At 41.5% G+C, this 13,517-nt stretch overlaps 1 protein-coding gene and 1 long non-coding RNA gene across 12 annotated transcripts in view; one reads left to right on the top strand and one right to left on the bottom strand.

Moving 5' to 3' along the window:
- Window positions 1-6,698, bottom strand: part of LOC117200407 (uncharacterized) — a 38,121-nt gene extending 31,423 nt beyond the window's left edge. For all 4 annotated transcript variants that reach the window (XR_007473362.1, XR_004481957.2, XR_007473361.1 and 1 more), the window contains exon 1: window positions 6,534-6,698. This is a non-coding gene — a long non-coding RNA (uncharacterized LOC117200407). The remainder of the gene's footprint in view (window positions 1-6,533) is intronic.
- Window positions 6,699-6,743: 45 nt separating this feature from the next.
- BLMH (bleomycin hydrolase) overlaps window positions 6,744-13,517 on the top strand; it is a 53,494-nt gene continuing 46,720 nt past the window's right edge. For 2 of the 8 annotated variants that reach the window (XR_007473359.1, XM_049701749.1), the window contains exons 1-5: window positions 6,746-6,990; window positions 7,303-7,503; window positions 10,704-10,813; window positions 11,655-11,796; window positions 12,602-12,690. Coding sequence is in view for 7 of the 8 variants with exons in the window: in XM_049701749.1 (XP_049557706.1) it covers window positions 6,951-6,990; window positions 7,303-7,503; window positions 10,704-10,813; window positions 11,655-11,796; window positions 12,602-12,690 (582 nt within the window). In the remaining variant the exon portion in view is untranslated. Of the gene's footprint in view, window positions 6,991-7,302; window positions 7,504-10,703; window positions 10,814-11,654; window positions 11,797-12,601; window positions 12,691-13,517 lie in introns of all 8 variants that reach the window. The other 6 variants (XM_049701747.1, XM_049701748.1, XM_033423316.2 and 3 more) reach the window with 6 other exon arrangements.

The raw sequence follows: 13,517 nt of genomic DNA, 5'->3' as shown, positions 1-13,517 counted from the left end.
AAACCAGGCTTTCTAACAGAGAGCTTTTAAGGAACATATTCTTTTCTTTTTTTAGTCCTTAAAAGAGAGGACAAGTTTTTCATCTACTTTCAGGGTGAGATGCATATTATCTTCTTTTAGTTTTTTATTTGCCCTGTGAATGTGTCCAGTTTTACTTTTATCTGATGAATTATTCTTGGAACAAGGAAGAAAGAAAATTAAATGAAAGAAAAATAGAATGAGATGCACAAATGGGAATCTGATGAGAAAATATTATAAAGAATGTGCATTAGAAAAGGTGGATTTGAGTCACCACCTCCTTCGTATTAACTATATTTCTCAGATTTTTATACTTTGTCTCAAGAAACACCTCTGAAAAGAGTACAAGAATGTCATAATTATTACACTTAAATATTTGCTTAAGATAGCAAAGAATGTAGTTCATGAACAAAAGAAGAAATAAAGAAAGCTCTGGTTTTGTTCATTGCACCATTAAGGAAAACCAGTCTAACAGCATTCCTAAAAGGAAACCGGGATCTATGGTCTCCAATGATGCTTATTATTTTCTCTCAAGTCCAATTTCTCCTTTTTCATCTCTATCATTTTCTCTTCCATGTGCCTTTCTTTTCCTTTCATACTCATCTCAATCTTTCTGTGATTCTGCAATTTAGGTTTTGGTGATCACGGGTGATCATTTTCTAAAAACGATTAGTTCAAAGAGAAGCATTCTCAGAGTAGCCCAGCTAGGGCCTCCTTGTGGCTAGATCTTCACAGCGTTATATCGGTTCCTTATTCTGTTGTTGTTCACAAGGATCTGGCAAAAGGAAAGAAAAACAAGGGCAATTTCCCTGCATCTTCCAGAATAAGGTCTTAACCCCCAATGGACACAATGGGCTCTCCGCGTTTGGCCCCTGCCTTCTCGCTCTTTAGTTCCAACCATGCTCAGTGTCTTCAGTTCCCAGACAGAGACTTGCTGCCTTAAATTCTTCTTAAAAGAAGAATTACCTCCAGGTAGAATGCCTTTCCTCAATCGTTATCATTTAACAAACCCTTAATTGCCCCAAATTCAAATCATTTCTCCTCTCTTCCAAGGAGCTCTCCCTAAACCTCCCGGTCTGACTTACATATTCCTCTTTCATGCTCCACATTACACCATGCAAACCTCTACCAGAGCATAATGGTTAGGGTTAGGATTGGGGTTAGGGTGATTCACCTCCAAAACATATCCCATTTTCATCCACTTCCTTTCATCTCCACTGCTGCCCTCTTGATCAAGGTCACCAGTCACCTTTTGCCTGGACAATTATAGTCTCCGAACAGGTCTCTGGCTTACATTCCCATCTCCCTTCAGTCTCTCATTTACACTGCAGCTAGAGTGACCTTTTTAAGAAGAAATATTTCATATATACAAAAATATAGATAACGTATGAAATCAGGTGTAACAAATAAGATGAAAACCCACGTACCCACCACCAGTTTAAGAAACGCAATATTGCCAATATCTTTGAAGCTGGCTGTGTCTCTTTCCCAAAGGCAAACACTACCTTAAATTCGATGTTTAATATTCCCTTGTTTTCTTTTTTTAACATCTTCATTGGATTATAATTGCTTTACATTGTTGTGTTAGTTGCTGCTGTGTAACAAAGTGAATCAGCTATACATATACATATATCCCCATATCTCCTCCCTCTTGCGTCTCCCTTCCACCCTCCCTATCCCACCCCTCTAGGTAGTCACAAAGCACAGAGTTGATCTCCCTGTGCTATGCAGCTGCTTCCCACTAGCTATCTATTTTACATTTGGTAGTGTATATATGTCCATGCCACTCTCTCACTTCATCCCAGCTTACCCTTCCCCCTCCTCGAGTCCTCAAGTCCATTCTCTACATCTGCATCTTTATTCCTGTCCTGCTCTTAGGTTCTTCAGAACTTTTTATTTTAGATTCCATACATATGTGTTAGCATATGGTATTTGTTTTTCTCTTTCTGACTTACTTCACTCTGTATGACAGACTCTAGGTCCATCCACCTCACTACAAATAACTCAATTTCATTTCTTTTTATGGCTGAGTAATATTCCATTGTATATATGTGCCACATCTTCTTTATCCATTCATCTGTCGATGGACACTTAGGTTGCTTCCATGTCATGGCTATTGTAAATAGAGCTGCAATGAACATTGTGGTACATGACTCTTTTTGAATTACGGTTTTCTCAGGGTATATGCCCAGTAGTGGGATTGGGTTGTTTGTTTTTTTGATATTGAGCTGCATGAGCTGCTTGTATATTCCCTTGTTTTAAAAACAAATTCTTTTACCACGTATGTCTGTATGTCTAAACAATACATTATGTAATTTTGTTTGTTGTTGAAGTTTTAAAAAGTGGTTGTGTGTCATTTGCTTTGCAATTTGCTCTTTGCACTCAACATTATGTTTCTGAAATTCACCCACGTTGATTTTCATCTTCTCTGTAGTAGTCCATTGTATGAATATGTTACAATTCACACACACTCCTGTTGATGAACTATTGGGTTTTTTCCAGGTTCTATGCAATCACCAGCAATGCTCACATAAACAGTCATGACTGTGACGCCTAGGGCACGTATGCAAGAATTTCTCTAGGGCAGGGCTGTCCAATGGAACTTACTCTGATGATGAAAGAGTTCTGTATCTATGCTCTCCAATATAGTAGCCGCACGTCATTACTGAGCACTTGGAATGTGACTACTACTATTGAGAAAGTAGATTTTTAACTTTAATCTTAATGAATAAATTTAAATAGCCACAAGTGGCTAGTGGCTAGTGGCTACCATACTGGACAGTGTAGTTTTCGAATACAAACCCACGAATAAAGTTTCTGGGCTATAGAGTACTTGCATCTTCAACTTTACAAATATTGACAAATGTTTTCCAACTTGGTAATATTATTCATATCTCCTCAAGCAGTATGTAACGATTGCCAATATTACTTTTTAATACCTGCCTTTAAAACTTTTGCCTATCAAGAGATAACATGGCATCTTACTAAAATTTTATTGTGCATTTCCAACATTACTGTTGCCATTCATTCTTCCTTTTGTGTGAAATGCCTGTTTAGGTCTTTTTTCCATTTTTTATTGGGTTTTTTGTCTTTTTCCTACTGATGCTTAGGAGCTCTCTACATATTTTTAGTATTATTTTTTAATTTGCCTTGACACTGGATCTGTTTAACTAGGGAAGCCCCATAGAAGCAACAGGCAGAGGCATATCTGCAAAGGCAGGTGATGCCACTCACTGAATTTATATGCATTTTCTTTTCTAAAAGTGTGGATTCATGCTAGAATCCTGCTTCTTGTAGCTTTGTTCCATGAGATGTCACAGGGCTCAACAGTATCTTTTCTGGATGGAGTTACAGGGGTAGGTCTGAACAATCCTACTCTTAGGGAAATGTCTTCCTGGCTTGGTCATCTGGGGCAGACCCATTGCAAAACCAGCTTTCCTCTGCTCTTCTTCTCCGTGCCCACACACGGGCCGAGTGTATGGGTGTGAGTTGCTCGGTGGGAAACTGGTACTAAGGGTGACACCCTGGCAATGAGGGCAGAGCAGGAGACCTGGCAAAGTGATGATGATAGGAATTTCTGGGCATGGGGTGGGGAAATGTAGTCATTGGCATGAAAAGGGTAGCAGTAAAACTGGCCCCACCACCTTCTCCAGTGATTCCATCCCTCCTCTTTTCCAGTGCTTATATTCTAGCCATGGTACCTTCTCTGCCACATATTTAATTTCTCATCTGTACTGGTTCCTGCCTTTTACCCTCCAGGTAGACATTAGTTTTCCTTTTCTCCCAAAAGACCTTCCCTGGTATTTCCTTCCCTCTCAACTTACTGCAGTGTGGTGGCTTCTGTCCACCCCACCATTCACTGAAGCTGTCCTCTCTAAGGTTGCCTCTGACGTAGTTACCAAACTTTTCTGGAGCTTTCAGTCCCATTCACCATCTTCTCCTTGCCTTCCTGGGATTCCAGGGCATAACTCTACAGGTCTTCTCCTCCCTCTCTCAGTGCTCTTTCTGTGATTTACTGCTAGCTTCTCTGTCTTCACCCATTCTTTAATACCACTATTTCCAGAGTTAATGGTACCCCCTTATGGCATCCTTGTAACAAGCAGTAAAAGGTTCACCGTACTCTGATTGGGCGCAGGCCTGGGCCAGGGCATGTGGCTTCAGGTCCCATTCACCCCACTCAGCCTGGTACCCTTGTGCCATTAACACCCTGCACAACAGCATGCAGCTGCCCAGGGTACAATCTTGGTGCTCATCTTTTTCTTCTTTATTCTCTTTCTCTGTGCAACCTCGTTGACTTTCATGGTTCGAAGACCTGTGTAATTCTAGACATCTTTTAATCTGCCTCCTGGACTTCTTTTCCTGGGTGTCCTGTGGGCATCCCAAACTTGCCAAGGCCCAAACTAATTTCATTACCCACTCACTTGCATATTCCCAAACATATCGATTTTTCTGTATTCCTTCTCTAAGTTAAGGACACCACCATGCATCCACTCCTCAAGTGAAAACTTCCAGATTATCTGTGCTTCCTCCTTTACCACAGTTTAAAGCTTCTATCATCCCCCAAGTGCACTGCTGGGTTAGCCTTCTAACTAGTTTCCCTAGGTCCAGAATCTCTCCCCTCCAAATCACTCTCCCCACTACTCTTGCATTTCTTTCTTTACATAGAAATGAGCATATGGTTCCCTTGTTCAAAAACCTACATTGGCTTCTAGTTAACCATAAGATAAAGTCCAGATACTCAGGCATGGCATACAAAAGCCTTCATATTCTGGCCCAAATCTACCTTTCCAGTCCTACACTTTGTCCCTGATCTCAACACCTTCCCTGATCTTAACCACATCAGACTATGATGCACAGTTTCTTGAACATAATTTTGCCACATGCTTTAATGCCCCAGTGCCTTTGCTGGTGCCTTGCATGCCCTTCCTCTGTGTTTTGCCTTGTGAAAGCCCATCATCCACTCTTTAAGACTATGTTCACTGTGACCCCTTTTTTCAGGCACCTCTGGTCCAATTAACAGCTCCTTCCTCACTGCTTTTACATCTCTACTGTTATGTTAATACAGATTCTCCAAAAGTTATTTTGCATCTTTTTCACTACATCGTGTGTTTCTTAAGGGCAAGTTTAAGCTTAAGGTCTCCATATCATCAGCAGTTTGCCCAGTGACTGTACATGGTAGATATTGAATAAAATTTTATGAGTTGAATTGGGCAGGATGCGTGAACATCATTTTGTGAAAGGACCAATGATTTCTTTCAGCATAATTTTCAACCTGTTCCTTTTCTTCAGACATCAGAAGATTCTCAGAATGGGACAGCTGATGGGCCCTGTTGGAGACAGTTGCTATGTCATATCCCCAAACTTTGGCTAGGTCTCTCTAGAGACACAGAGACTGTGATTTCTCAAATGACTGATTGGTGTCTGAGTATGGTTTTTCCCCAGATATTAGAGTTCCTTAGAATCAGAGATTATTTTCAATCTAGGACCTAGATGCTAGGTTCCACAGAAGACTCTCACTGCTCTAAGTAGCAGAGTCAGGCTTTTCAGTAGTAGACAGATCTATCTGGATTTGTTTCATCACCTTTGGGTCCCATCCCAACAACTCACTAAAGTTTGAGATTTCAGAGCACGAAAAACAACATAAAAAGGCTTCACTATCTCAAAACCTTGTTAAACTTCTCAGTTATCCTGAAAGCCTGGGGACGGGGGCCCGCTCATTTGAAGGTTTTGTAGAGGGCTGGACAAACAGTATCGATGCATCAGACTGACTTCTGTCACTTCCCTTAGCTAGGTAGGAGACACTCACTGACTCCATGAAGCCCAGAATGGGTAGTTTCCTCGAAATGAGCAATTGTATGTTTTTTATGTTGTTGGTTTTTTTTTTTTTTTTTTTTTTTTTGTTTGGCTGCTTTGGGTTTTTTGGCCGCGCGCAGGCTTTCCCTAGTTGCCGCGAGCGGGGGCTACTTTTCCACGCAGTGCGTGGGCTTCTCATTGTGGTGGCTTCTCTTGCTATGGACCACGGGCTCTAGGCACGCAGGCTTCAGTAGTTGCAGCATGCGGGCTCAGTACTTGCATGGGCTTAGTTGCTCCACAGCATGTGGGATCTTCCCGGACCAGGGATCGAACCCGTGTCTCCTCCATGGGCAGGCGGATTCTTCACCACTGCACCACAAGGGAGGTTCCAGCAATTGTATGTTTGTTGAACCCTGGTAGCAACTGAGTGGGTAAGAAAGAGCTTGATTCCATTTCCCCTCAAACACAAAAAACATTGCCATTGAAAGTGCTGTGGCTGGTCGGCCAAGGATGCCTATTGGAAGAGCTTTCGGGTTCATTTCTGAAACGAGTCAACCCATTCTAAGCCCAGTGCTTAATTATGCGGCCCCTGAGCCCGCCCTACCGCCTTGGAGCCCCCTTTTGGCCTCTGAAAAGGCTTCATGGGGCCAATTTCACAATGCTAGGGTATTCGGTCTCCGGGCCCAGCATGTAACCCCTCGAGTTCCACGCTCGGGGCTGACCTTAACCCAGGAGGGCGCCCCGGTGGTCAGGAAGCGTAATCACGGCTGGCTGTGGACGCCGGCTCCGCCGGGGCCGACGGCTGGCAGCGCTGAGGGAGAGCTTGGGCCTGAGCCGAGGGGAACCCGCCCGTGGCGGGGGCGCAGGCGGCTGCAGCGCGTCACCGACCCGCCCCCTCGGCCCTCCCACGGGCGGGGCCAGCCCCGATGGCGCTGACTCAGCAACGCGTGGGGGGAGTTTTGTCCCTCCGCGGACCCCGTTTCTCTCTGCCGTCCGCCACCGCTGAGCCGGTTTCCTCTTTCCGGCGGTCGGGGTGCGAGAGCCAGGTCGGGCCGCTTAGGCAGCGAGCTGCTGTGCAGCCCCGGCTCTTGCCTGAGGACCCCGAAACTACCGTTCCCCCGCCGGGCAGCGTGGGCGCCATGAACGACGCGGGTGAGGCGCCACTCCTCCCCGCCGAGGGTAAGCAGGGGGGTGCGGGTGGCCTCTGGGGACTCAGCTGCGCCCCGGAGGCCCGGCGGCGGGGAAGGGCCGGGGCGGCGGGGAAGGGCCGGGGCCGGGTCCCGGGGCGATGGTGAGGGTAGAGCTTTCTGGGTGGGCTGGAGCGGCCCGGAGGGAGGCAGCATCGTGGGCGAGGACGCCGTTGAAGGGCTTCTCCGCTGGTATGGTCACCACGGGATGCTCTTACCAAGTTAGAGCCCGAGTGTGGGAGTCCCGGATCAGCCCTTCTCAGCCTCTTTTTGATGTTATAATCAATCCCGTTTGGTTTTTTAGCAGGACTGAATTCGGAGAAGGTAGCTGCTCTGCTTCAGAAACTGAATTCCGATCCTCAGTTCGTACTGGCCCAGAATGTCGGCACCACCCACGACCTCCTGGACATCTGTCTGAAGAGGGCCACGGTCCAGGGTGTTCAGCATGTGTTCCAGCACGCCGTGCATCCTGAAGGCAAGCCCGTCACCAACCAGAAGAGCTCAGGTGAGGTCTTCAAACTTCTTGCACGCTTCCCTTGACTTTATTGACAGCGTCCCATTGTGGTGTCTTACCTAAGAATGGCCTTGGGGAGAAGAGGTTTGGATAGAAAGAAGTTGTAGTGAATTTTTAGAGAACAGGCGCCAAGTACAGGCAGGTCCAAGAAGGTTACTTTGTAACTTGTTTTCGTGCTCTGTGGTTCGTTAATATATTTGATTTGAGCACTAAAGTGACTGACTAGCCCATGGTCATCTGTTTGAATGTAATTCACGATATTCTGTCTTGAAGTTATGTGACTGCAGCCCCATGTCTTGGAGATATATGTTCTTGGTACGAAACAGATCATGCAAAAAGGTTCATGCCCTAGAGGACACCTCCACGTTTCCCTGAAGGCCATGTACAAATGTATGGAATGGAAAAGACACAATGTAATTGCATCAAAATGTCATCAAATGTTATTTTTAAGTGTACCTTTTGGTTGCAATTTGAACACATGTGCTAATGGGCTAAGTTACCACCAGTAGACTAGTTTGTAATACAGAAAAATACTCATTTCTCATGCCTTGCTGGTCAAGAGCTCTTGCTTTGCTATCTGCTATCTAGCACCACTAGAAAACAGAAAAACAGCTACAGTGAAAGATGGGTTATCCAGGAATGTAAATAAGGACATTCTCATGGCAGAATTGTACTAAAAGGACTTTTTAAAGTCTATCCATTTTAAAACTACTCCCAGTCTATTTATTTTGGCAGAAAGTAGATCACTGCTTGCTTAAAGCCAGTCAGAACTCAAAGTGTACATTTATAACATGGATGTATTTTATTGTATGTAAATTATACCTCAGTAAAGGTTATTTTTAAATTTTAAGAAAAAAATTATGATCTTGCAGTAATTAATGTTTTGCCACAGTAGAAAGTGCTTGTGGTGGTGTGGCCTGTCAGGCTACAAATTATCCAGTTAGATCCAGTTAGTAATGTTATTAGTGGTTCTACATGGTTTAGATTGCAGTGCCCTTTTAGGGAAAAGCCTGGAAATGTTCATCTAGAACAGATCATGTCTTACGTATCCTGTAATGTCACTTTTATTTGCAAGAGGTACAAATAGCACATGAGCTATGTAGGTTATTTTCCTGCAGTTTTCACATTAACAGTTCATCCAGATTTCCTCACTAGAAAATAATAGTGTGCTTATGAGAGAGGTGGCATACAGATAAAACCAAGGTAGAGATGAGCTATACTAAGTCATTAGTGACTTTTTAAAAAAAAATTTATTTATTTTATTTATTTTTGGCTGTGTTGGGTCTTCATTGCTGCGCGCGGGCTGTTCTCTAGTTGCGGTGAATGGGGGCTACTCTTCATTGTGGTGCGCAGGCTTCTCATTGCAGTGGCTTCTCTTGTTGCGGAGCACGGGCTCTATGCGTGCGGGCTTCAGTAGTTGTGGCTCGCGGGCTATAGAACGCAGGCTCAGTAGTTGTGGTGCATGAGCTTAGTTGGTCCGCAGCATGTGGGATCTTCCTGGACCAGGGCTCGAATTTGTGTCCCCTGCATTGGCAGGTGGATTCTTAACCACTGTGCCATCAGGGAAGCCCCATTAGTGACTTTTGAAAAACACTGTGTGTAGTTACTTATTTTTAATTATTTTTTCTTCGTGTAAGATTACTGTTGTTCAATTGTAGAATATTTGCAAAATACCGATGAGTAAGTATTCTGTCAGGTCTTTATTCTGTGTGTGTGTGTTTAACATAAGTGATACCTTACATATTGTTAGGTAACCTCCCTACCTTTTTCACTTACCAATATATTATGAATGTATTTTCATATTAGTAAAAAAGTTATGCCCAGATAAAAGTCAAGGTTTTTCCCCTCTGAATCTTCCTTAGAAAAGAGTTACCCTATGTGTGAGGCTTTACAAAGACTTTGATAATGAGCATTCTCAGTTAATTTAATTTGAAGTAAAGTACATTTTGGCAAAGACATTAATTACTCTGAAATGACCTTGATCCATGCTAGTTTGGGATACTTATGGAGATCATTTGATTGAATCCGTTTTTTTAAAAAGCAGAAAATTTGAATGCACTATTTTTCTAGGACATGACCTCACGTGGAAATGTTGGATATCCTTGTAAATAGACCTCTAAAGATCACTTGGTGAGAGATGAAGTACAGAAGTACAGAAGATGGTGACATTGTGGAGTGTGTGATTATCCACTTACAGGACAAATGACGAATATGATTATATGGTGGTGACATAACATTTTTTAGGGACAGCATTATGCATGGATTCAAAGCATTGCTGTGACTCAAACGTAGATGGAAGAAGGATGATGTGTTCTGTTTGAAAGAGTGGATCTAATAATGGTAAAGGCACTGATGCCAAGATGCACGTGAAAAGTGTGTATCAGTGTGAAAATGACATGTGAAAGTGGAAAAAACAATGCTTCTGCATCAATTTATTATATTAATATGATTTGAAATATCTAAATATTAAAGCTACTAAATTAAATATTATAGGCAGACAGTTACTATTTCATCTATATTTTTAAGTGTTTATATAATCCAGTTAACTAAATAACTTAAAAAAAAATTCTCGTTGGGGGCATGGGGATTGACTTATGTTAGAGTCATCTTATACTGAAGCATATACTATATATTCCACATTAAAGGGTGGAGACTTTTTAAAGGTTTTGCCACATATTGCCAGATTGCCTTCAGATATTTTTTACCTGTTTAGATTCCTATCCAGGGTATATAATAATGCTGTTTCCCCAGGTCCTTGCCAATATTGGGCATTATTAATTGAAAAATAACGTTTCTCCATTTAGCAGGTGTCTTATGATGAACTTTAAAAAAATGTTTCTTGGCTATTTGTATCTTTTTTGACTATTAAATTAGCTGTTCATGATCTTTGCTCATGTTTCTCTACCAGTATTTCTTTTTCTAATGTAATTTTCTTAGGTGATTTGTAATTGATTCTTTATGTGATACGTAAAGCGATTTTTTTATATGTTAAGGATATAAACCTTTGCATATATATTGCAGATAGTAAGTACTACCTTTCTTGTTTTTGTTTTTGTATCTTTCTGCTCTTTCTGATTTGGTCTTAAATTGTCCAAGATCTTGTCATAGATTCAGTGTTGGGAAATACAGTTGGAACAATGGAATCTATGTGAACATTCATCATAATTTCTTGATTTGCTTTCTTTTTTCAGGGCGATGCTGGATCTTTTCTTGTCTGAATGTTATGAGACTTCCATTCATGAGAAAATTAAATATTGAAGAATTTGAATTTAGTCAGTCTTACCTCTTTTTCTGGGACAAGGTATGGGACTGATCTTGAAATATTCTTTTTGTTTCAATATCAACCTTGGTAGGGACTATCTCTTCGTTTCTTGCTTTTCTAGTTGTAGTCTGCCTTCCATTATAGATGGGACAGCATTTATTCTGATTTCCAAAGTATCAAAAGTTGACTCTTTCCAAAGGCAGAACTACTTTTGGTTGGTAGGTGGCTACTTTTTGCAATGAAATAATAAGTCTGATGACTCACCTTACTACTTCCTTGTTTCTTTCTTATTTAAAATTTTTTATTTTGTTTTCAGTGATTTCCCCTTTTAGCATCTTTAAGTAGATTATTTGTATTTCTAGGACCTAATTCCCTTTCTCCGGGTAATACTTGTCTGAAAAACAGTAAATAATTTTATTCCAGTTTTTTATCTTTAAAGTGTATGTTATATGTGTCCATTAGATCTTTATTGATTGAAGACTCTAAATATCAGATTTTTCTGTTTCAGAATAAAGCAGTGCCTTGATTTGGATAAACTATTACAATGTGTACACACAGATAAAGGAAAACACTTCAGACATTCTCATGAAGCCAGATACTGCCTTTTTTTTTTTTTCCCCCCCACACACCACGTGACATGTGGGATCTTAGTTCCCCGACCAGGGATCGAACCCATGCTCCCTGCAGTGGAAGTGCAGAGTCTTAACCACTGGACCCCCAGGGAAGCCCTAGAGATACTGCTATGTAATTACCAACTTTAGTTTAAAAATACCTACACTGTTGGGTCTACAGTAGTTCCAGGACTCATATTCTGTTGATAATGCCAATAAAGATATTAGCTCTCTTCTCCTTTAATTTTATTTAACTTCTCTTACTCTAGGTTGAACGCTGTTATTTCTTCTTAAATGCTTTTGTGGACACAGCCCAGAAAAAGGAGCCTGAGGATGGTAGGCTGGTGCAGTATTTGCTTACGAATCCTGCAAATGATGGAGGACAATGGGATATGCTTGTCAATATTGTTGGTAAGAGCCTTTCTCTAATGAAACTGAAACCCAGCATGATCAAGCACGGCTCTGTAGTTAGGCATAGGCCATTTATTTGGTGGTTAAGTACAGAGTAGAATTGGTCCCCAGAGGGTTATACAGTTAGCTCTAAGAACCTTTATCTCACACTCTTACCTATTAAGTACCTTTCTTAAATTAGAGGTAAGGAGATAGGTACTGTGAAGGTTGAGTTAGAGAAGAAAAGGTTGTATTAAGTAGAACTAACTTTCTATGAAAAAGTTTATCTCTTATCCGTTGATGTAATCAAGAAACGCGTTGAAACTGCAACTGTTTGAAAATGTCCTCATTCAAAAAATTGTCTTTTGGAGAAACTTCATCATGCTGAATACTTTACAAAGTGTATTAGATTAAAAAGAACAGAATTAATTCAAGATAAATGGATAAATAGGCAGATTAAATGACCTGTTTAATAATATTGTAAGGTCATTAAGTTTTCTGAGTTAGACTAGCAAAATATGGCCCTTTTTTTTTTTTTTTTTTTTTTTTGTGGTATGCGGGCCTCTCACTGTTGTGGCCTCTCCCGTTGCGGAGCACAGGCTCAGCGGCCATGGCTCACGGGCCCAGCCGCTCCGCAGCATGTGGGATCTTCCCGGACCGGGGCACGAACCTGTGTCCCCTGCATCGGCAGGCGGACTCTCAACCACTGCACCACCAGGGAAGCCCAATATGGCCTATTTTAAAAAGCAATAGTTATTTTTGCCAGGGTTCCTGTCACTGGAGTATACGTTTACTTTATTGAACATTAAAATTTGTTTTCTTTTAGAAAAATATGGTGTTATCCCTAAGAAGTGCTTCCCTGAATCTTATACAACAGAGGCAACCAGAAGGATGAATGATATTCTGAATCACAAGGTACAGCATATGGAGCAGGGTGGGATTGCTTGTAGTATGCTTACCTTAAAACTCCTAACTGATTTTCCAGGGACATTCCTGGGCATTTCAGTATACACAGTCTATGTATAACATAGCTACTCAGTGTCTATCCAAGGCAATGTAGTCTCATATTAACTTTAAAAATAATTGAGATTAGGGTGGTTTTTTTCCTTCTCTTTAAAAATCTCCCACTTTTATTTCTATTGATTTTAATATTTTCTTATGGGTACTGAGGAAAGAAAGTCCCATTCTCAGCCACAAGCATGCTAACTTGGTTCTACTGGAGGTGGACTGGGGCAGCTTTATGTTCTAGTAAAACCAAAAAGAACTCTTTGGAAGACTTCCTCAAAGAGTGTGCAGAGTTCTGCGGCTTCCCCAATCTATATCAGTGTAGTTTATCCATTCACTTAACATTTGATGTAGTCACTGAACTGCTTTTTATTGCCTCAGTTGTCTTAATGAATCATTCTCTCTTCTCTACATAACCCATTTTCCCAAGGAGGATTGTGAATCCTACAGGGATGCTGCTCTGCCAGCCAGACATCTTTTTTAAGAACTGGGAGTTGCCAGAATCTGCTGTCTTGATCTATGAGGCTAAAATTGGATTTGTCATCCCTGGGAGAAAGACTACATTTTAAAATAAACTGTAAATGTGTTTCCTCAATATTAGAAGTAGGTTATTTTCCACCCAGGAAACTGGGGATTATTATCCACAGGCTAAAAGGTCATTGATAGTATAGCATTGAAAAAAAAAAAAAAATAGTATAGCATTGGATTCCATTTCAGGTGGGAGCAAGATTCTCTTT

The sequence above is a fragment of the Orcinus orca genome, chromosome 19 (genome assembly GCF_937001465.1).
Source record: "Orcinus orca chromosome 19, mOrcOrc1.1, whole genome shotgun sequence".
Lineage (NCBI taxonomy): Eukaryota > Metazoa > Chordata > Mammalia > Artiodactyla > Delphinidae > Orcinus > Orcinus orca.
Note: the sequence above shows the minus strand (reverse complement) of the source record. Positions and strands in the feature narration are given on the sequence as shown.